The 23,152-nt window shown below is 43.4% G+C and overlaps 1 protein-coding gene across 1 annotated transcript in view; it reads right to left on the bottom strand.

Moving 5' to 3' along the window:
- The window catches only part of SLF2 (SMC5-SMC6 complex localization factor 2), a 393,983-nt gene that overhangs the window by 117,179 nt on the left and 253,652 nt on the right, over positions 1-23,152 (bottom strand). The window contains exons 14-15 of the mRNA XM_069239517.1: positions 22,910-23,007; positions 6,334-6,421 (exon numbers count right to left, since the gene is read on the bottom strand). Coding sequence (XP_069095618.1) covers positions 6,334-6,421; positions 22,910-23,007 — 186 coding nt within the window. The remainder of the gene's footprint in view (positions 1-6,333; positions 6,422-22,909; positions 23,008-23,152) is intronic.

Below are 23,152 nucleotides of genomic sequence, written 5' to 3'. Positions count from 1 at the left end.
TCACTTAATATGATGCCTGACCTCTAATAGAAAAGATTTTGTAACGCCACTTGGCTGCATTGCTGTGGACTGTGGAATTCAAGCAGTAGTGCTGCGTATAGGTGTGTCTATTCTTCCAGCTTGCTGCTCTGCAGATATCTTGAAGAGACACATAAGCAAACAACGCTGTCGAAGTTGATATACTCCTGGTAGAATGAGCTTGTACTTTTGTTGGTGTGCCAGCTTTTTGACAACAAAATTGTATGGCACTAGTTATCTAACTTTCTATGCTTTGTTTAGACAGCAGATAACCCTATCTAGGAGCACTGTATGCCACTAACAAGTGACTGGATTTGGGGAATTGCTTTGTCTTGTCAAGATAAAACTTCAAACACCTCTTGACTTTCAAGGAATGTAATGTCCTTTCTGCTACTTTCTGGGGATTTGGAAAAAATGTATTTGCAATTATTGGTTCATTCAGCAAGAAGCCTGATGAAACATTTGGAACGAATTTCTGATTCTTTCGCAGAATCACTATCACTCCTGAACTGTAAAATGGGTTTGTGAATGGTGAATGCTTGTATTTCACCTACTCGTCTTACAGATGTTAGTGCCAGCAGGATTGCCACTTTCCAAGAAGTAAATGTACAAATTGTGTACAGGCTCAAATGGGCTTTTCATTAGTTGAGAAAGTACAGTATTTAGTTGCCAGAGCAGGAAAGGACATCTTTAAGAAATAGTTTGATGAGCCTGCCAAACCTTAACAATGGTAATGTCAACAATCTTCTGAAGCAGAATATGGCTGCTAACTGAAACTTAATGGAGGCATGAACAAGTCCTGACTGTGCCAGATGTAGCAAGTAAGGAAGAATTTCTTCTGGCGGAGATGACACTAGGTGTACACTGCTCATTGACAACAGATTTAAAACCGCTTCCATTTAAGACTGTAGGTCTTGTTAGTATTATATGCTCTAGCTCTGGCCAGAATATCTCTGCAATATCCTGGGATATTCAGATGTGAAAACTCATTGAATTCAGGAGCCAGGCTGACAAGCGTAAGGATCTTGGATCCGGATGGTCAGATGCGACGGAAATGGTTGTAGTTGGATGAGCTGTCTCTCTGAATGGAGAAGAAGCTCTGTGAACCAATGTTGTCTTGGCCATCTTGTAGCTATAAGAATTATCCTGCAGGGTTCTGCCTTCATCTTCCTGAGAATACTTGCAAGGAGAGGAGTTGGAGGAAAACTTTGCAATCAAAATGCATCCCCTCACAAGCCTGGGTGTGGATGCCAGCTTCAGTAGAATTTTAGAAAGTTGAGAAAAAAATCAAAGTTTGGCATGCCCCATTGATTGAAAGTTTCCTCTAGGACTTGCTGATTGATTTCCCACTCATGCCAGATACTTCTCATTCTGCTCAATGTGTTTGCCATGACATTTTGCTTCCCTTGTACATGCTCAGCTGTCAGATGTATCTACTGACTGATCGACCACACCCAAATCCTTAGTGCCTCTTGGGACAGTGCTTGGGATCTTGTGACCCCTTGCTTGTTGATACAGCATATGGTCATAGTGTTGTCTGTGCGGATGAGCAATGCAGACTTTTGAGTTCTCTGCAGGAAGGCTTGCAAGGCTAAGTGCACTGCCTTGAGTTCCAGTAGGCTGATATGTAGAGATAAACAAGACAGTTCCCATTAGCCGCTAGCTTGCAAATCTTGGACACAAGCTTCCCAACAGGCTAAGGAAGTGTCTGTTGTGATGGCCAACCGGGAAGCTTGGGATATGAATGTTAGGCCTGTGGAAAGATTTGCCTCTCGAGGCCAGCAGGAAAGGGCTGTGCCTATTTCCAGAGCGACACAAACTATATCATCGAAACATCCTTCTGTTTGGATCCCATTGCTGGTCAAGTTCCTCTTGCAACTGTTGCATCCAGAGGCGGCAGAACAGTACCAAAGAAATGCATGAGGACATCATTCCTAGCAGGGATTTGAACAGGCAAACTGAAAGTGACTTTTTCCTTGTACTAAACAAGCCAAGCGCAACAATCTTTCCCATCTTTCTGGAGTTAGATATCCTGTTCTGCAGTGTGTACAGCTTAGCTCCCAAGAATGTTATCCTTGTAAATGGCTAAAGGACTGACTTTTCTGGGTTCAACGTAACGCCTAGTTTGCTGAAAAAGAGGAAGCCTGCGTTGGCTACCTCTGTGCAGATTGATGGGAAGGTGTATTGACCAGCCAGTTGTCGAGGTACAGAAAGACTTGGTGTTCTTCTTGCCTTAATAACCTTAAACATTTTTAATGGAGTGTATGAGCTGGGACAAGAAAATATGCATCTTTGAGATCTAATGTTGCCCTGTGAGTATGACAAATGGTCTATTTCCGGAGATAATTGTTCAATGCTCTTACATCGAGGATAGGTCTCCATTCCACTAACTTTTTCTGGCCCAAGAAGAAATGGGCATAAAAACCTTTTCCATTCTGATTTGGAGGGATTCGTTTATGGCATATTTGCTGAGCCTGGTCTGGACTTCTAACCTGAGAAGATACAGATATTTTGGCGGAGACTTCTGGGGTGGTCTCAGAGGTGATTTTTGAATGATTTTCAGTGTGTGACCGAATGTAATTAAATCCAAAGCTATTGGCCTGTTATGTTTATCCATCCAGGGAGGCAATTGGCTGTTTTGCCTCCGAGACATGCCAGAGGAGATGGAGAGGCCGATGCCTGTAATATGTTGCTGTTGATCTCCTGTGTCCTTGCTCTGTCAACCCAGCTATCCTCTCTGGGTCTGCCTTGTTTAGTCTGTCTGAGGAGGCTGTCGCTGTTGGTATTGTGGACTAAACAGTTACAACTCAGATTGGTATGTTGGGTACCTGTATTTTTGATAACCATCTCTGTAGTAGAACCACGTGCACCATGGAAAGGAATCTTTTGGTATTGCAGGGTACCCAGCAACTTGGCAGTATCCGCTTTAATGGATTGGAAAGCCTCATCAATGTGCTTCCCGAACAGGGTTTCACAGCCATATGGGAGGTCTAGAATCTTACTCTGTACCCTTGACCTAAAAGAAGTAGCTTTTAACCACCCATGCCTCCATAGGCCAGCTGCTCCTGCCAACTGTCTAAATACTGTGGACGAAATGTCCATGGTGCAGTCAATTATTTCGGAGGAGGCACACTCTCCTTCTTGTAGGATCTTCTTGGCTTCGGCCTTGGCATCCTCTGCTAGATGATCAATACATGGTGCTATGTCTGACCATATTTAGTAGACATATCTTCCGAGCACTGGCAGCAAGTTTTCTGCTTGCACTGTGAGTGCCAACATCGGAGAAAATTGCTTGCCAATATTATTGAGGTGACTGCCGTCCTTATCAGGAGGTGCTAAAATTGGTGCAGATGGATTTTTGGGAAGGTGCTGGGCCGCTTGGATGACTACAGAGTCAGGTTTTGGATATCTAATTAGGCAGGCTGGAGAATCTTCCGGGGCCTTATTCTTCTTGTCTAGGCTTTGCAACACTGTAGTCACTGTGGCTGGTTTTTCATCGTTTTTATACCTTCCTCCCAGATGTAGTCGCCAGTAGGAATAGCTCTGATGGTCTTACAGAAGGTTTCTTTAAAATCGAATAAAAACAGTTTGATTAGTTGTCATCAGAAGGTCACACCTTTTAGCTGCTCTCTCCAGGAGATTATGGAAACCTTCTATATCCACAGGGGGGGCAAACTCGTGGGTGACGGTGTTGGGGATGATGGAGTCGGCATGATGTAATCATCCCACTCAGTGTGGATATCTCGAAGTTCCCTCTCTTCCCTTTCGTCACCAGAAGACAAGATATCATGCCCTGGCATGATTCTGGATTGTGGTGTATGCCTTGGGGCGGCTGTTGGTATATTCTGTGGCGTTTGAGGCGTGAAAGGCTGTACTGAAGGAGTTTTAGGAAGCACTGTAACCTGTTTAGGTGAGGTAGTTGTAGGCAGAAATCTCTTGTGGTAATCAGCCAAAATCATCTGGAGGTCATAGAGACCAGTGCACTTGGTACACATACCACTTCCTTCTGATATTATTGCTGCAGATATGGCTGGAATTGCTCCTGATAATGAAGGCCCTCTTGTTGTGGAGGGTAATATTCCTGACCATAGTATTTTTCCTCCTCCTCATCATCATCTTGTTCATATTTTATATGCAGCTCTGATGGCTGCATGCTACTCCAAAAAGTTAATCATCTGAGTCATCCTCATCAAGGAGATGACTGGGTAGTAAGGGTCATAACTTGTTTGGGGATGCATGTTCTGGTATCAGAGATACGGTTTCCCCATTTCTTTGTTTTTTTCCTGTGATTCTCCTCTCGTCTACGACATTGATGGCAGTCTGACCAGTACTGCAGATGAAATCGGTTTCACCATCAACTAGGTCATCGTCACCGACAAGGCATAGACCAGTTTAGCCATCAACGGGATGGGCACCGTAGACTGTACCGTTGTTGATGTAGTTATCATCGGTGAAGTGACCACAATCACTCATTACCTTTGTTGTGATCGTCGCCATCAATGTAGACAATTATTTCGTCGATGGTGTGCTTGTCAACAATTTCTCCTTCGGCGATGCCGGTTTCTTAAACTTAAGAGAAATCTGAGGGGAAGGTGTGGAGGGTTCAGATCTTGATTTCCCTGGTTCTTCTGAGGAAATGTCATGTCCCTTATGCTTGTGAGTGTGACCTTCAGAGGGATTGCACTCCTTGGAAAATAAATAGTGAGTCTTTTTTAGAAGACTTCTTGGGATGCTCATGAGCTAACCGAACTTCTGACCTCTCGCTTTCCCTTTTTGTATCTCTTCTGGACTGTCATCCCAGAAACAAGGTCTTTCTTGGCTTTTAGCCTTTATAGCCACAGCAATAACCTCCCTTCTCTCTATTTTAGGGTTTTTGAAGAGAAAGTATGACAGATTTTTACAATATTTTACCTTGTGAGAAGCGTATGGGCAGTATATGCAGGAGGTGTTCTACAGGGTGCTGCAACTTGATTGGTTGAAGCTTGGTTTCTTTTAAATGATAGTAATATGTTACCTAAGTGAAGGCTTTATGGCCTTCCTAAGTTATGTTTAACATTACACTGCTTTTCTAATTGTATCATGGAAATCCCACTTCAACAACAGGGAATGATTCAAACATGTGAATATATGAACGATCCAATACTGGAGAAGTCTAGTTTTCAAAGTCATCTCCCTTCACATAACATTTGCTACCTATAACAATGTGGCTTTTGGTACTACAACAGGCACCCTCAAAGTGGAAAGCCAAGGGTCTGCAAAAGTTAATTTTGTCTATTTGCTTATCTTGCCAGACCATGAACTATGAGACACTTATTTCCTTATCATTCACATATGTGCAATGGTGGTCTCACTTGAGGAGTTCCCTTTATGGATGCACTCAGTTTGTTTAGATTGGCTGTACTAGATAAAGCCTCATCACTGTGACCTGTATGGTGCCACTGGGGAACCCATCTTGTAGATCATCACCAAGGAGTAGCTAGGGTTCATGGCACTGTACACAACCATCTTCAGTCTGCCACTGCGAGAGAACACCCATTTCTGTTTTAAAGCATCAATGCTGCATATCACTTGTATGAGGCACTGTCTCAGTATTAAGGGACTGGGTGTCTACCACTCCACCAAACTGAATCTTTTTAAGTCTGAGTCTTTAGTTCGTAGCCGGGTCCCTAAGCTTTCTTCTTGAATCAACTTACAGTTTTTAATACCACATTACTTACCTGTTTCAAAACTATCCCCATTATTTGCCTCTCAAATCAACCGTTATTTTCAGCCTCCTGGGTCTTAGTAATTTCTGCATTGCACACATTAATATTCTCTGGTGTGTCAGATTTTTAGTCTAATGCTATGAAACCTTTGGCTACCTGAGATCTGTTTTTGTCACTACCACTGTCTTTGTGTAAGGTTTTTAAAGCAATTTAGAAAAAAAACCTTGGAATCAGAAAATGCTTCTGTTGTTGCTCTTTTGAACACGGTTAATTTTTTTCATGTCTTTATTTCATTTGTGTACCATTGTTCCAATTTTTCTTACTTGTGTCTTTAATTATAATTTATGCCACCCCTTTAACCTCTGGTTAAGGTGCGTTATGAAAACTGTAAATACAGTAATTTAAAAACTATTGATGTTTCGAAATGTTGTAAATACTCAATTTCTTAGTGTACCTTGACTTTGGAGTGAAAACCAATGGTGCTTATATTAGGCCACTATGAATGAGAACACCAAAGATCAATCGGACAACACGAGTTGGGCTAATGAATACATTTCATGTAGCAGAAGTACACACATAAAACTGATTATTTTGAAAATATACTTCATACCTGCAAATTATTGTCCTGTGGAAGGCACTCACACTTTTTGTCTAACAGTTTGGAGATTATCAAAAGGCTGAGGTGTTTTCTGAGCTGTCTGGAAAATTCAATAAATATTCTTAATTAAAAGTACAGCTGTATTTTTTTTTATCTTTTGTAAGAACCATTTGTTTTTGTAAGAATCAAGAAAGTACATTTTCCATTAAACATCCCAAATCTAAAAACTTCAGCATTAAATATGTTAATCTCCTTTCAAACTTACTTTTGTAATATCTGAGGAAGATGGAAGAACGTTAGCATACAGTGGGCACAAGCATCAGATGAAAAAAGTAGAAACTTTTTCTATGGAATTGAGCCATCCAGGTTTTTGCCCAAATGACTCAACTTTTTGGGTCCCAATTACTATTTTCCTAGCATGCTCATAATTCTATAGTCAACAAAACATTTACTTTAGTTCACGTAACTGAATGTTCAGATTTGCGTACATACCCGTTCTCACTCTTTTTGTTGTAAATATTTTCTACACGCAAAAACGTTTCAAATAGGTCACTAAAAGATATCGTATTCTCAAAAACAATAAAACATGTTACCTACCCTTGAATAAAAGGATTCCAGTGTATGCTTCTCAACTAAAATTGAGTTCAAGCCTGACTAGGAAGTGGTGGGCAGGGCAGAGTTGCATTCTCATTTAAAAAGAACACTGGGCTGTCGTCCTCCTTGATGGCAATCATCATCAGGACGCCAGCACCTTCTGCCCACTAGGAAAACAACTGTCAACATGGATGGGCTCCTCTTGTGGAAGAGAGCTCTATAATACTCGGTAAGAAGTTGTCTGTGCAGCAATACGCTATTGTGGCTTCTCAACAGATGAAGAAACATGGAGGGATCAAAATCAAATTAACATCTCATTGCAGACTGTACAAAGTTTATTATGGTCTCCTGTAGGCAAGATTAAAACATCAGAGAATGTATTTAGACCCCTTCAATTCATGCTGATCTACCCTCTTCTGTTTCTCTGTGTAGTCAACTATGGGTCTGCAGCATTCTTCAGTGCCAGAATCTTTACACTACTTCCTAAGAACTACCCAAGTCTATACAGTATCTGTGCAATGTGTTGACAAAAAAGGAGTACAGAAAAGGAAAAGAAAATCTGAGAAACACAAGACCAATGCCCTTGTGAATATTTAATTCGTGCAGGAGCCAGTGCAGACACTATCATCTGTGACGCCAAGTCTTAACTCTTGGTGGGTTGACTATGGATACCATATGGGAATGGGTGGTACTCAAAGACGATGTGCAGTAGCAATTAAGTGACTCTCTACTTTCTCTAAATTCTAAAAAAAATAAAGTTTGATGATTGTGCACGTCAATTTGACACAATCCTCCACACAGACTACCAGGCCTTCTGAAAAGTTGCAGTATATTAATTTTGGTTCAACCCTTAGTTGCTTGTTCCATAAGTAATGTCCTTCCTGAAAATAAAAAGCCATTTACCACCACTTGATTTGCAGGTTTGGGCAACTGTATGCAGAATACGCGAGGAAAAACAAAGCATGTTAAATGCGGTTACCACATGAGAAACAAGAAGTAACAGTAAAGACGAAAGCAGAGTAAGCGGAGAACTGCTTTTGTCTCTAATTTTTCAATGTGATTGGGTTTACTGAAGGGCTACAAGGGAGCACTTTCAATAGGTTTATAATTATTTGCTGGAAAGCATTCTTATCCTCCCATCATCACTTAAACGAGTGCATTTTTGCCATGAAATACAGACAGCAAACCTTGTTCCACTTTGTCAAAATTCACAAACCGAGACTGCAAAATCAATTCTGAACTGCAGTGACCTAAAAGAAAACCAAATTAAATTTGCCGATAGCTGAAGCTAGTGTTAAGACAACATATTTAGATGAGATTAACTGTATAGAAGGGTAGAAAAATAAATCTAGACAAGACTAATAACTGATATTTGTATAGATTCACATGTTTACCATCATAAAAAAAGCAGAGATATGGGGAATGTTTAGGACACTAAAAACATTTTGAAGCTTATATATCTGATTGGAACAGCCTAAAAGGCTTAATGTTGTCTTTGAAGGTATACAAAATCTCAACCAATCTTAGTTTCAGTTCTTTCAGAAAAGAGAGGTTATACATTTGTTACAATTAGAAGCGGGAAGGTCATATCTGAGTCTAGACTCCAATATTGGAAAACATTTTGAAGGGGGAAGGTCATATCTGAATCTAGACTCCAATATTGGAAAACATTTTTATCATGTAAGGAACTTTTCTTTTTTTGATTTATTTGCTTGAGTGGAAGTATATTAAAGCAGAGAGAAGGAATATTGTGGGCTGCCAGCTTCAACAGCATAGAACGATTCATAACACAAGCATTCAAGCTGCATTTGTAGGACTTGGAAGATAATTTTATTATAGGTACTGCTGATTCCATGTCATAGTGTATTTAGTGTTCAGTACACTTTGAAATTATAAATTAAACTAGGAGGGTAGGATTTATTCACATGACTTTGTCCACGTGGGTGGACATTATTTCACTATCCTCATGGCCAAGAATCCAGACTAATCTGTGCAAAACAGAGTAGGGGACACTTCTTAAGCTACTGCATCAGTCTGTTTGTTTACTAAGCATATAAACCATAAGTCACATTAAAATCAGAAGTGTTTTTGGGAAACAAACAGTAGTGCTACATTACCAGCAACTGTTTAACATAGTTATATCAAAACTGACTGCCCCACCTGTCATTTGATCTACACAGTAGGTATACAGGCAAAATTATGCACACAGATCCTCAGGGAGCTGCTTATGAGATTTACACAATTGGTGTCAATCTTGTCAAATAACTTCCAGAGGGTTGGCACTCTTTTCACTGCAGAATTTAAGGCATGCAGCATTCCACCTACCAATTCCCTCTGATTTGAGACTTAACCTTGACTGCAGAACCCCTCTGTAAAAGGATCAGAATGGATACTGGTGGTCATTGGTTCCATCAATATTATACAGTCCTTTAAGCAATAACTATATGATGAAACAGATCTGCAAAAAACAAAACGTTTTTACAAAGCAAATTGGTCTTACAAGAAGAACTGCACCCCTCTCTAAAGCAGTAAGTGGTTTGTCTAACCAATAATTGCACAAGAATTAGCAATCTAGTTAAAAGATCTTATATCATACAGGTGGGCTCAAAGACCACTACATGCTTAATATGAAATATATTGTTTCCATGAAAGTGGCAGATTTTTATCAGGGGGAAACAGTTCCTCATGGCGTTCCTCTAATTCTGCATTTAACAACAACAAAATAGAACCTTCTTCGAAATACAATGGATCCCTGACTTGGAAGGCAGAAAAGTTATGTGACTAAATGTGCAACGTAATTAAAAGAGGGATGTTTCATCAAACATCAAAATGTCAATGTCTTTAAACTCAAGACGCATCAGGTCTCATTGTAAGAGCCTGAAAGATAATATGGTTTCAATTCTCGCTATCACAGAGAAAAATTCAGTTAGTAAATCCTAAGATTCTCTGCAGGCTTCAGGATTTATACATTATGACAAACGGAATTAAAAGAGGTCTACAAAAGTGATATAAATGCTGCTAGATTTAGTAAATAAAATATACACAGACACATGGACTAAGGCAGAGAGGGGCTCTGCTATTCATAGCTTCAGTCTGGCATGGGTAGTTCACCATTCAATATTGGCTTTTAAGGCTGATTTAGGGTGCTTTGATTGCACTAATGTGCTAGTCAATAACCAGTAGCATGACAACCTGATGTAACAAACTAATCAGTTTCAGAATATGTCATTGTTCACAACGCAAATTCAGTATAACCAATACATACTCTAGGACCTACACATGTAGTTTCTGCTTGATAACTGCAGAAGGTGCTTATGTGCAGCTCATGAAAATCTGAAATGTGCCATCACACTCATGCCTTACGAACACCCAGAAACCCGTCTTATAAACGGCCACCAAGGGCCCATCATTCTCTGAATAAGCAAAGGTAACAACGTATGCCTTGCTAGTTCTATATTTACTAACTTGGTCTATATAAAACTTTATGTGCACTGACCATGGGTTTAAATGCATCCTAAAAAAATTACTGCTTGCCTCATGCTTTCTGTTAAGGATCTTGTGAGAAACTGGTTTGTTGGTTGATGGAGGCTTGAGCTCTTCTCAGGCAAGAGTCACAATCTTTCACAAAAAGTCACTAAATTAACATGTGCTTAACTCTCTTGGCAAAAAAGCAGTTAGGTTTAACTTAGAGGCAATGTGTAAAGTATTTATGCAGCACTTAAACAGTAATGAAGTGAAAACAAAATACAAGAAAAAGCCCACAGTTATTCTGAAAAATAGAGAAAATATAAATATATTATTTGACACCAAAACAACAAAAATCCAATCAGTAGCACCAAAGCAGTTACTTTTTCAGGTTTAATGTGAAAAATAGCGCTAAATTCAAAGCACCAACTGCGGAAATCTAGTCGAGCGAGACCAAGACTAACTCTAAAGTTATGGCTGACCACAATGGAGCGTGGTTTGGATACATAAAGTGGACTGGGCCCGGTCTCCCCTTACCATTGGACTTTTTCAGATCAGTTTTTAAACAAATGAATGAGAAGGTAAAACTCAGCGGGGTAAGGTACCCGGCATGTCTGAAAAGGAGAAGTCATTGTCGAGGAACCATTGGATGCCGTGCGGATTTCTACGTTTGGTCTCTTTTATGGAATTCAAAAATCTCCATCAGGACTAAGTGGCACGCTGTAGCTTTCGAGAGCTTCACAAGGCCAGACAACCCCTTCTGTGAGGAGCTGCTGAACAAGATCTGCTGCTGTGGGAAAAAAAACGCAGCAGAAGTTGAGGCGGAGTCAGGCCGACCAGTGACATACCTTGGGCGATCAGCGAGCAAGTAGGTCCCGTTCTCTCATTTCTCAGAGCATTATTTGGCTGAAAATGTTCCCAAGTTTTCAGTTTGGGCTATGTGGGCACCCATAACACCACTAGCAAGGGTCCAGGACTGAAGCGACACCACTTGGAGGGTCAGGACTCAGTCAGACTGGGTCCAGGGGCGGGATCAAGATGGTTGGAGCCATTTCTGTCCCTGAGGGTCTTATCAGGATGCTAGCCAACTAGCCCTTCCGACTCACTCTGAAAATCCAGGGTTCAATCAAAAAAAGGAGGTCTCAATCAGCAGGAAAGTCCTCTAAGAGCCCAGGGCAGGATTCGGGAAGCAGGGCAGGCATTGGGCAGCTGGGCAAGCTTCTTGGTGCAGCAGGACAGTCTTCTGAAGTACACAGCGAGTCAAAGATAGCAGGGCAGTCCTCCGCAGGTCTTGAAATGTACTGAAAATCAAGTCTGAGGATGCTGATTTTACATCTGGTGCCCGTTTTGAAGTGGAAGACACCTCTGGAGTTTTCTCCCCACAGAAGTGTCTTGAATTCCATGCCTCCCTGCCCTGGTCCGAGGATGTCTATAGTCACAAAAGGTTAGTGTGAAGTTCTTTGTCAGTGAACAGCGACAGAGTCTTTGCAGCGCAAGAGAGGGTGAGCAAAGCTCCACCAGCCCCATCCTGCCAGGCAGGCTCTTTCAGTCAACATCCAGTCCCCCTATTGTGTGGCAGTCTGGGAGGAATACACAAAGACCAACTGCAAACTACACCTAGTCATACAAACTAGGAACAGGCTATATGAACCAACTGGCTAGAGGACAAACATCCCAAATTTAAAAAAGGTGACGTTTTCAGACTCGAGAGTTAAAATCCGACTTACAATTTTTAAGACACCAAACATGAGATTTCTACATGCTCCTAAACAGATTGAACTTTTTAAATACACCGCACCCTGCCCTTTTGGCTGTTTAGGGCCTACACTAGCTGTGACTTATGTATTAAAAGGGAGATTTAGGCTTGGCAAAAGATGTATTTGTCCAAGTTGAATGAGCAGTTTAACACTGCACGCAGGGTACAATGGCAGGCCTGAGACATGGGGTACTTCAGTGGGTATACAATAAGTGCTGCTGGCCCACCATTCGCATTTAATTAACCGGCCGCAAGTATATGGTATTCCACTTTAATATGGACTTATAAGTATATTAAATATGTTAGAAATGGGTTTTTTGGTTGGCAGTCAGGTTACCCTCTGTCCAAGCAAGAACCCTCACTCTAGTCAGGGTAAGTCACACACAATCCAAAATTAGCCTGTGCCCACCCTCTGGTAGCTTGGCACGAGCAGTCAGGCTTAACTTAGAAGGCAATGTGTAAAGTATTTGTGCAATAAATCATACAATACCACTATATAGCACCACAAAAATACACCACACAGTGTTTAGAAAAATATATAATATTTATCAGGATATTTGTAGGTCAAAACGAATAAAGTTGCAATGTGAATTTGTAGAGATATCACTGAAAAGTGATATAAAGTGTCTTAAGTCTTTAAAAAGCAAACAAAGTCTCTTTCAAGCACAAAGTACCTGGTTTGGAGGGGAAAATCTCCTCAGAGGGCCACAGAGAAGAGATACGTGGAAAAATGGTGTGTGCGTCGATTTCTCCCCAGCACACGGACTTGCGTCGTTATTTTTCACGCGGGGAAGTCGTGCGTCGTTTTCCGGCGCGCGGACAGTCTCTTTCAGTGGATCGCGGGGATTACCAGATGTCCCGGGTCTGTGCGTGGATTCTCCTGCTTGTTTTCCGGCTGTGCGTCGTAGTTTTGCTTTCACGGCAGGCGTCGCGCCGATTTCTCCTCTGGAGGTCGGGCGGCGTTGTCCTTGCGAGGCCGTGCATCGAAGTTCCGGTCGTCCCGAAGGCGTCGCGTCGATCAGCGTCGGTGTGCGGCGTTTTTCTCGCCGCGGAACAAGCTGTGCGTCGAAAATTTAGGCGCATGAAACGTCCAAGTGAAAAAGAGAAGTCTTTTTGGTCCTGAGACTTCAGGGAACAGGAGGCAAGCTCTATCCAAGCCCTTGGAGAGCACTTTCACAGCCAGACAAGAGTTCAGCAAGGCAGCAGGCCAACAGCAAGGCAGCAGTCCTTAGTAGAAAGCAGACAGGTGAGTCCTTTGAGCAGCCAGGCAGTTCTTCTTGGCAGGATGTAGTTTCTGGTTCAGGTTTCTTCTCCAGCAAGTGTCTGATGAGGTAGGGCAGAGGCCCTGTTTTATACCCAAATGTGCCTTTGAAGTGGGGGAGACTTCAAAGAGTGGCTAAGAAGTGCATCAGGTCCCCTTTCAGTTCAATCCTGTCTGCCAGGGTCCCAGTAGGGGGTGTGGCAGTCCTTTGTGTGAGAGCAGGCCCTCCACCCTCCCAGCCCAGGAAGACCCATTCAAAATGCAGATGTACGCAAGTGAGGCTGAGTACCCTGTGTTTGGGGTGTGTCTGAGTGAATGCACAAGGAGCTGTCAACCAAGCCAAGCCACACGTGGATTGTAAGGCACAGAAAGATTTAAGTGCAAAGAAATGCTCACTTTCTAAAAGTGGCATTTCTAGAATAGTAATATTAAATCCGACTTCACCAGTCAGCAGGATTTTACATTACCATTCTGGCCATACTAAATATGACCTTCCTGCTCCTTTCAGATCAGCAGCTGCCACTTCAACAATATATGAGGGCAGCCCCAATGTTAGCCTATGAAGGGAGCAGGCCTCACAGTAGTGTAAAAACGAATTTAGGAGTTTTACACTACCAGGACATATAACTACACAGGTACATGTCCTGCCTTTTACCTACACAACACCCTGCACTAGGGGTTACCTAGGGCACACATTAGGGGTGACTTATATGTAGAAAAAAGGGGAGTTCTAGGCTTGGCAAGTACTTTTAAATGCCAATTCGAAGTGGCAGTGAAACTGCACACACAGGCCTTGCAATGGCAAGCCTGAGACAAGGTTAAGGGGGCTACTTAAGTGGGTGGCACAACCAGTGCTGCAGGTCCACTAGTAGCATTTCATCTACAGGCCCTAGGCACATATAGTGCACATTACTAGGGACTTATAAGTAAATTAAATAGTCCAATCAGGTATGATCCAAAGTTACTATGTTTAAAAAGGGAGAGAGCATATGCACTTTAGCACTGGTTAGCAGTGGTAAAGGGCGCAGAGTCTAAAAGCCAGCAAAACAGTGTCCAAAAAGTGGAGGGAGGCAGGCAAAACGTTAGGGGTGACCACCCTAAGGCATGTCAGGTCTAACAATATGCCAATCAGGGGTAAGCTAATTTTACCACGTTTTAAGGAGTAAGCACAAGCACTTTAGCACTGGTCAGCAGTGTTAAAGTGCACAGAGTCCTAAGGTCAACAAGAAAAACGGTACTTAACCAGTAAGCATCTGTTTGTGGCATGTAGTGCTGTAGATTCACATGCTCTGCATACTTCTACCATCTAGTGTTGGGTCTGGAAGGTTGCATGCTGTTTTTCTTAAAAGATGTCTCTCGAATCATGAGGTAGAGTGACTCCACCTGGTAATGTGCATGGGCATCAACTCCATTGTTGGACTACTTTCCCCAAGTCGGGTTAGGACGGAGTGAAATATAAGAGAATAGAATAGATGACTATACAAATGAATGTATGAGTATTGGAAAATAAAACGGTAATGGCCACAGGTGTCCAGGTAGGCTGGTGGGCGCATGTGGATCTACAGCACTACATGTCACAAACAGATACCTACTGGGTAAGTAACATTTTCTGTTTCATGTCATGTGTGCTGCAGATACACATGCTTTGCATAAACTGTAAAGCAGTGCCTTTCCAAAGCGGTGGCTAACCTGTGGGTATTGTAGCTGTTTTGAATAGTGTATGAAGCACTGCCTGCCCTACATTAGCTTGTTGGCGTCCTGAGATATCCACACAATAATATTTAGTGAAGGTGTGTGGTATAAATCATATAGCTGCCTCATATTTGTCAGCAATGGGAATGTTACCTAAAAAGGCCCTAGTCGCTCCTTTATATTGAGCGGAGTGTGCTTTAGGAGGAATAGGTAATGGTCTTTTGGCTTTAGCATAGCAGGTCTGGACACATTTAACAGTCCAGTAATCTATATCAGATTTAGATATAGGATTGCATTTATGAGGTGGTGAGAAGGCAACAAAAAGCTGTTAAGGTTTCCTGAATGCTTTAATTCTATAAATGTATAACATAATCGCTCTCTTCACATCTAACACGTGGAGAGCTCTTTCAGCAACAGAATCTGGTTGTGGAAAGAAGACTGGCACATCAATGGTTTGATTTAGGTGAAATTGTGATATCACTTTGGTAAGAACTAAGGATTAGTGCGAATAACTACTTTTCCTTGTGTATTTGGAGGATGAGTTCTTTTAAGGTTAAGGCCTGGAGCTCGCTTACGCACCTAAGTGAAGTGATAGCAACTAAGAATGACACTTTCCACGACAGAAATTAAAAGGAACATGAATGTAAAGGTCCAAATGGTGGACCCATGAGTCTAGTGAGTACAACGTTAAGATTGCAAGAAGGCACAGGAGGTACCATTGGCGGAATCACTCTCTTAGGTCCTTCCATAAAACCTTTAATGACTGGAATTTTGAAAAGGTAAGAATGCTGTCTGTTTTGCAGGCAAGCTGCTTTAGCTGCTAGATGTAATACTATGGAAGTGTATGCCAAGTTTGTTTTCTGCACATGTAGATGGTACAAAATAATACCCTGTACCAACACCTTGAAGGCGTCCCATTGTTTGGATTGACAGTAACAGACAAAACGTTTCCATTTTGCTGCATAGCACTCTAGAAGTGGGTTTGCTTGCCTCTTTCAGAACATCCATGCATTTTTTAGGCAATTTATGGTATCTTAACTCTATGACTTCAAGAGCCATATTCACAAGATAGAATTCCTCGGGATTTGGGTGTCTGATTAGACCATGGTTGTGAGTGACAAGGTTGAGCTGAGGAGAAGCTTCTCATTAGGAACAACAGATAATTCTAGAAGAGTGGTGAACCACGGCTGTCTGGCCTACTTGGGAGGCCACCAGTATTAACTGTTTGCCTGAGCTTCCGAACCAGAAACAGAAGGCGATGGTGAGGTGGAAAAGCATAGGCCAATATCCCTGGCCAGTTCATCCAATGAGCATTGCCCTTGGACTGAGGGTGTGGGAACCTGGAGGTAAACTGTGGGCATTTAGTTTCTTTTGTTGCAAATAGGTCCAAGTGTGGGTACCCCCTCTTTTGAAAGTAGAGAAGCAGGACCTGTGGGTGGAATGCCTACTTGTGAACTAGTTGCCACATCCTACTGAGGAGGTCGGCAAAATTGTTGTGTGTCCCTGGGAGATGTTCTGCTAGCAGGTGAACGATGTTGAGAATGGCCCAATGCCAGATTGTCTCTGATGGACAAGAAAGCTGTAGAGAGAGTGTCTCCCATTTCTGCACATAATACATGGCTGTCATGTTGTCTGTGCGTAGTAGGACAACTTTGTTGATGAGTTGAACTGTGAACACTCTCAGCAACTGATGTGCATGGTGCGATGTTTGCAATTCCAGAGACCTTGGAATGTGAGATCCTGAAAGTGAGCGAACCAACCCGGCTGAGATGAATCTGTAGTTAGAATAATCTCTAGAACAGGGTCTAGTTAGAACCGCCCCTTCAACAAGTTGGTTTTGTTCCACCAATGCAGAGAGCAATGGGTGCGGCTGTCTACCAACACTAGATCCTCTAGATAACCCTGTGCCTGAGACCACTGCTAAACAATCCTGAAATGGGCACATGTGGAGACGGGAGTTTGGCACTATGGTAATGCAAGGGGCCATCATGCCTAAAAGTATCATAACAAGACTGCAACTTATTGATTGGGGCATAAAAGCAAATGTTGTGTTTGAAAGTTTTATATCCTTGCTGCATTAGCGAATCCCAGTTGTGTATTCAGAACAGCCCAGATATAGAAATGGATCTGAAGAGGATGTAGGTGAGATTTTTGGAAATTATAGTGAAGCCTAGTTGACGTAGCAAGTCTATAGACTCTTGAGTGCGATGTAGACATTGTTTGAGAGTGCTGGCTTTGATAAGCCAGTGGCCCAGACATGGGAAGACAAGAATATAACAAGTGAGCGGCAATGACTGCTAGACACTTTGTGAACACTCTTGAGGAGGTTGTGACTCCAAAGGGGAGTACTTTGAACTGGTAACCTTATCCTGCTTTCACAAATCTGAGATATTTGCGATGCACTGGGTGACTAGGATTGTGAAAATAGGCATCCTTTAAATCTAGTGCGGAGAGGATATCGCCTTGTTGAAGCAATGGAATCACGTCCTGAAGGGTGACCATGTGAAAATGTTCTAACAGAACATCTAGAACAGGCCTTAACGGCCTGACCTTTTTGGGAATGAGAAAATACAGGGAGTGTATCACTTTTTCTTGATGTTGTAAAGGAATGGGTTCTTTAGCTCCTTTGCTTAGTAAAGCTTGCACTTTCTGTTTGAGCACAATATGTTCTGGAGAAAGTTTGTGAGTGCGAGAGGAGATGTTTGGTGGTGTGGAAATGAGCTCCAGAAAGTAACGATGTTGGATAATATTCAACACTCTTTGATCTGTTGTGATAGTGTGCCATGTCTGGAGAAATCGTTGAAGACGTCCCCCGATGGGTATTAGGCAGTCGGGTGGGGTTGAAGAGAGTTTTTGTTTGGATGCAGTGGAGGAGCCTCTAAGGGAGGCTATCTTACCATGGCCTCTGTTATTGTTCCCCTACACGGGGCTTTATGAAAACCTCTATAGTAGGATGAGTGGGACTTGCCTTTTTGATAAGAGGATGAAGTATCTGTGGCTGTTTGGAGGATGATTTCTATAATGGCCTACAAAAAGCCCCTCTAGAGGTGGGTTTTGTAGGGTGGTCATGGATTTAGCCATTTAATTGTCCTTTTTTTTTTTTTTTAGCGCCTGGTCAACCTGTGGGCCAAAAATGTGCTCCTTGTCAAAAGGTATGCCAAGTGTGGTTTGCTGTACCTCAGGTTTGAAACCGGAAATACAAAGTCTTGCATGACGGCGCAAGAGGACACTGGTGTTGATGCCCCAGGCAGCCGTGTCAGCAGAGTCCAAGGCAGAGCAAATAGAACTGTTAGATATAAGCTGACCTTCACTGACAATTTCTTTGCCCCTCTTTCAGTGTTCCTCTGGGAGCTACTGAAGGAGCTCCTCCATTTCGTCCCAGTGGACCATGGTCATACCTAAGCAGCAGGCCTTAAGTGTAAGCAATACGCCAATGGTTGGCGTCTTGAGTAGCAACCCGCTTTCCAGAGGCATCAATTAGCTTCCTCTCCTTATCAGGAGGCAGAGCACAGCTAGGTGCTTGTGAACTGGCTCTCTCCCTTGTAATAGAGACCACAACAGAATCTGACCTCTAATAAGGACAGGGTCTGAGGAAGAGGCTTTGAATTGTCCATCCACATGCAGTGTGATATATGCCCTTGTCGGACCCTTAAAAATATTGTCTATGTGACTCATCATTCCCTCAAACATGGGAAGGTATTGTGTGGCCTTGTGTGATGTAGTGAGGGTTTCAAAGAGGAAGTCATCCTCAATTGGCGCTCTGTCTTGAGGTACCTTATGGCAAGTGACCACACTCCCAATGAGCTCCTGAAAGGAGGTAGTATATGGCGGGGAAGAGGTCTGGCTGTATAGATTTCTGTATCAGTGTTGATGTAATGGTCAACATCATATTGTGACCACAGGTCTGTCTTGTGGAAATGCCACTGTATCATCCCCTATTTCCCGAGCATCATGAAAGGAGTAGGGGAAGCACTGAGGTGTAATATCAAGGCGTCACCCTGGATGTGAAGTGGTGAGGGGGAGGATGATGGCAGTGATGTTTGTGGTGGTGGTGGTGGAGAAGAAGGCAAAGGAGGGTACATGTCAAAAGAGTTTCTATCATTCCTTTTGGTCTTCGCAGGAGGCTTGGGAATGTTGATGACCTTTTCAAAAGTAAGCTGCCTCTTAGAGGGTGTGAAAACAACAGCTTTAACCAGAACCCGTCCAGTCTGCGGTTAGATAAGAAGCTTTGTTTGTTTAGTGTCCAGCTTCATTTTGTGGACGACAGGCTCAATTGAAGTACTCAGCTCCAAAGGCGCGGTGACTTTCAATTTTCTCAGGCCATAGTGCTTGTGTTACGATCCCAGAACTATTGGTGCTGAGGCAGGCAATGGTTTTATCACGCCAGAGTGGCCTTTGCCGATTGGGAGGTCGAAGGTTTCAGACCGAAGCTGGTGCTGCTCAGCTCAGTACAGATATGGTCTGCTGAGGATTATTTTTCAGAGTTGACCCTGGTGGCTGGGCTTCCGAATGAGTTTTTCAGTGCCAACCATGGCCCGACAGCTGTGGCGGTCCAGTAGCCTTCGCTTCGGTATGAGTGGTTGTCTTTTTGGGCTGAGAAGGGGAGGCCTCTTGTACATCCTGCTCTGGTTCAGACAGTGTCTTGTAGCCCGAAAATGTCTGGGATCTCCTTGATCTCCTGTCATTGCATCTCACGACGACTGGCCCTTCAATCCCTCCGAGACTATTTAGACCTCAAAGATTTGCAAGCCTTGCATTCCTCCTCTATATAGTCAAGAAATAAACAGAGGTTGCACACCTGGTTGCTGGTCAGTCCACGGGAACTTTACATGACACTTAGGGCAGAAATGGAAGGGAGTCTGTTCCATTAGATGTGCACTCTCCTCGAGATGGAACTGAGAAAATGGTCACCCAGTGGGCCTTTGTTGAAACGTGTTGATGAAACAGATAATTTCTTTAGGCCCCGGAATACAAAGTCTAGGACATACGCATTTAAAAGACAACACAGATGGTACGGAACGTATTTCAAGGAGACAAGAGTCTGGAAATCGGTATGGAACCGGAGCATGACGAAAACAGGACTGGACCCAATGGCAAAAGAAAACATTCTAAAAATGAAGTCGAACCCCATGCACTTTACCATCAAGAGGTGGAGTCATGATACCTCGTGACTCAAAAGACTTTTCATAGTAAAAAAACTTGCAACCTTCTGGACTCAATACTAGACGGCAGAAGAAGTGGCACCAAGAACAGACACCGGACAACCACACAGCCCTCAAGAACGCCATCGGCAGACACCACCAACTCATCCGAACCGGCAAAAGAACCTCCTTCAAAGAATGCATCGACAACAACGCACACAGCTGTAAGGAGCTCTTCAACATCGAGAGGGAACTCTCCAACCCCGGTTCCAATGCCAACGACATCCCACCATCGCAAGACCCCTGCGACTCCCTAGCCACCTTCTTCTACCGCAAGATCGCAGATATCCATGACTGCTTCAATACCCAGACCCCCCGTCAACCACCGACTCCACAGACTCACCACCCCTCAGCCACACCAACCTCCTGCTCTCCTGGACCCACGTCAACAACGACAACACCATCAAAATCAAAACACCATCCACTACAGGTCACCATCCGACCCCTGCCCTCACTACATCTTCAAAAAAGCAAGCTCCGTCATCGTACCTCAACTCCGGAAGATCATCAACAGCTCCTTCGTGACCGCCACCTTCCTGGAGAGCTGGAAACACGCTGAGATCAACGCCCTCCACAAGAAACCAAAGGCGGACCCAAAGAACCTCAAAACTTCCAGCCCAAATCCCTGCTCCCCTTCTCGGCAAAAGACATCGAGAAGATTGTCAAAAGACAACTGACCTGCTTCCTCAAGGAGAACAACACACAGCAACCACAGCACCGAAACCGCCCTCATCACTTCCACTGACTACATCAGGACCCTAATTGACAACTGCGAAACCGCGGCCCTCATCCTCCTGGACCTCTCGGCCGCCTTCAACACCGTCTGCCACCACACACTACGCACAACAACATAGGGATCCACGACAGAGCCCTGGACTGGATCACCTCCTCCATCACCGGCAGAACCCAGAATCCGCCTCCCTCCATTCCACTCTGAAGCCGCCAAGATTATCTGCAGCGTACCCCAAGGGTCATCCCTCAGGCCGACTGTCTTTAACGTCTACATGACACCACTCGCAAACAATGTCCGATCACACGACCTCAACATCGTCTCATACACCGACGACACTCAGCTGATCCTTCCCCGCCACTGCCAAAACCAACGTCCACGAAGGAATGAAGGCCATCGCCGAACGGATGAAGAACAGCTGCTTGAAACTGAACTCTGACAAGACTGAGGTCCTCATCTTTGGCTCCACCCCCTCAGCCTGGGACGACTCCTAGTGGACTGCCACACTGGGAACCACACCGACACCCACCAACCACGCACGCAACATGGGTTCATCCTGGACTCATTGCTATCAATGACCCAGCAAGTCAACGCCGTCTCTTCCTCCTGCTTCAACACCCTCTGCATGCTTCAGAAGATCTAGAGATGGATCCCCACCGGAACCAGAGGGACGGTCACCAAAGCCCTCATAAGCAGCAGACTGGACTACGGCAATGCCCTCTATGCAGGAACCACGGCCAAGCTCCAGAAAAGGCTGCAACGCATACAGAACGCCAACGCATGCCTCATCCTGGACATCCCCGACACAGCCACATCACAGCCCACCTGAGAGACCTGCACTGGCTCCCCGTCAACAAGTGAATCATGTTCACGCTCCTCACCCACGCTCACAAAGCACTGCACAACGCTGGACCAGAATACTTCAACAGGCAACTCATCTTCTACACCCTGACCTGCCAGCTTCGCTCCGCTGATCTTGCACTCGCCACCATTCCACACATCCACAGAACGACTGCAGGGGGCAGATCGTTTCTACCACCTTGCCAACAAGACGTGTAACACCCTTCCTATCCACCTGCGACAGACACAGACCCTGCTAACCTTCAGGAGACACCAGAGACCCTCACGGGTGGGTAGTGCGCTTTACAAATGCTATGATTGATAGTGACTTTTCACATGATTCCCAGGGTACCATCACCAACCTGATTCTAAGTGACTAGAACAATGGCAAAGGTTGTTCTATACAAATGCCCATAACATAACACAAAGTCTTACAGGTGTGTAGCAAAAATAAAATGTCATCCTTGCACCATTTTTTATTTAGTACTTTGTGGTGCTATAGCATTCCTTGCCCTGTCCAGTCTTTTCAAAATAGATGGACAGTAGTTTCTAGCTCCACTGGTAGCCTATTTTCAAATACTAAACATGTAATACAGGGCTCTGGGGCCAAACTATTATAGATAGATGAATGCATCACATTTTAACCAATGACTTTCTGTGGTCCCCTTTTTCAAAACAGAAATGGACAAGCGTTAATTACCAATATCATATTTTTTGAAGTCCTAAAATTATCACAGGTACTGAGCAAAATCAAACACAGCAGATAACTATGCAGACACAGTGACTAAATCTGTCACATTTTTTAAATAATTTTCTTCTGGTGATTGAAATTCCTACCCTGACCTACAAAGTTGTGTTTACGGTTGCTATACACTTTCCCTACTAACTACTATGTCACTTTGAGGGGTAACACAGACCTCTATTTTCCTACAAGGTTGCACCCTTGTTCAATGTACTACCCTCCCATTCTAGTTACTTCTGGGGCCCAACACACCTCTTTCCTGGTTCTTTCACACATACAGGCCCACTCTATCAAAGTAAAAAATTACCTTCCACGTGCTATTGAATTGGGGACGAGGTGCACCAACTTCAGAAGATTATGATGATGGCTGGAAAGTTTACTTATACACATGCAGAGCTCTACCATCTGAAAAAAATAGCAAATATTAGACAGCACATTATTTCAGAAAATTAAAGCAAAACGATTAGGTATGTCTTAAAGTATGCAAAGTCGTTCTCAAAGTAAATGGCAAAGATTGTTTAATTAACAAAACACCAAAAGATGTATTTTA

Source organism: Pleurodeles waltl, chromosome 6 (genome assembly GCF_031143425.1).
Source record: "Pleurodeles waltl isolate 20211129_DDA chromosome 6, aPleWal1.hap1.20221129, whole genome shotgun sequence".
NCBI lineage: Eukaryota > Metazoa > Chordata > Amphibia > Caudata > Salamandridae > Pleurodeles > Pleurodeles waltl.
This window is presented reverse-complemented; position numbering and strand designations above follow the sequence as displayed.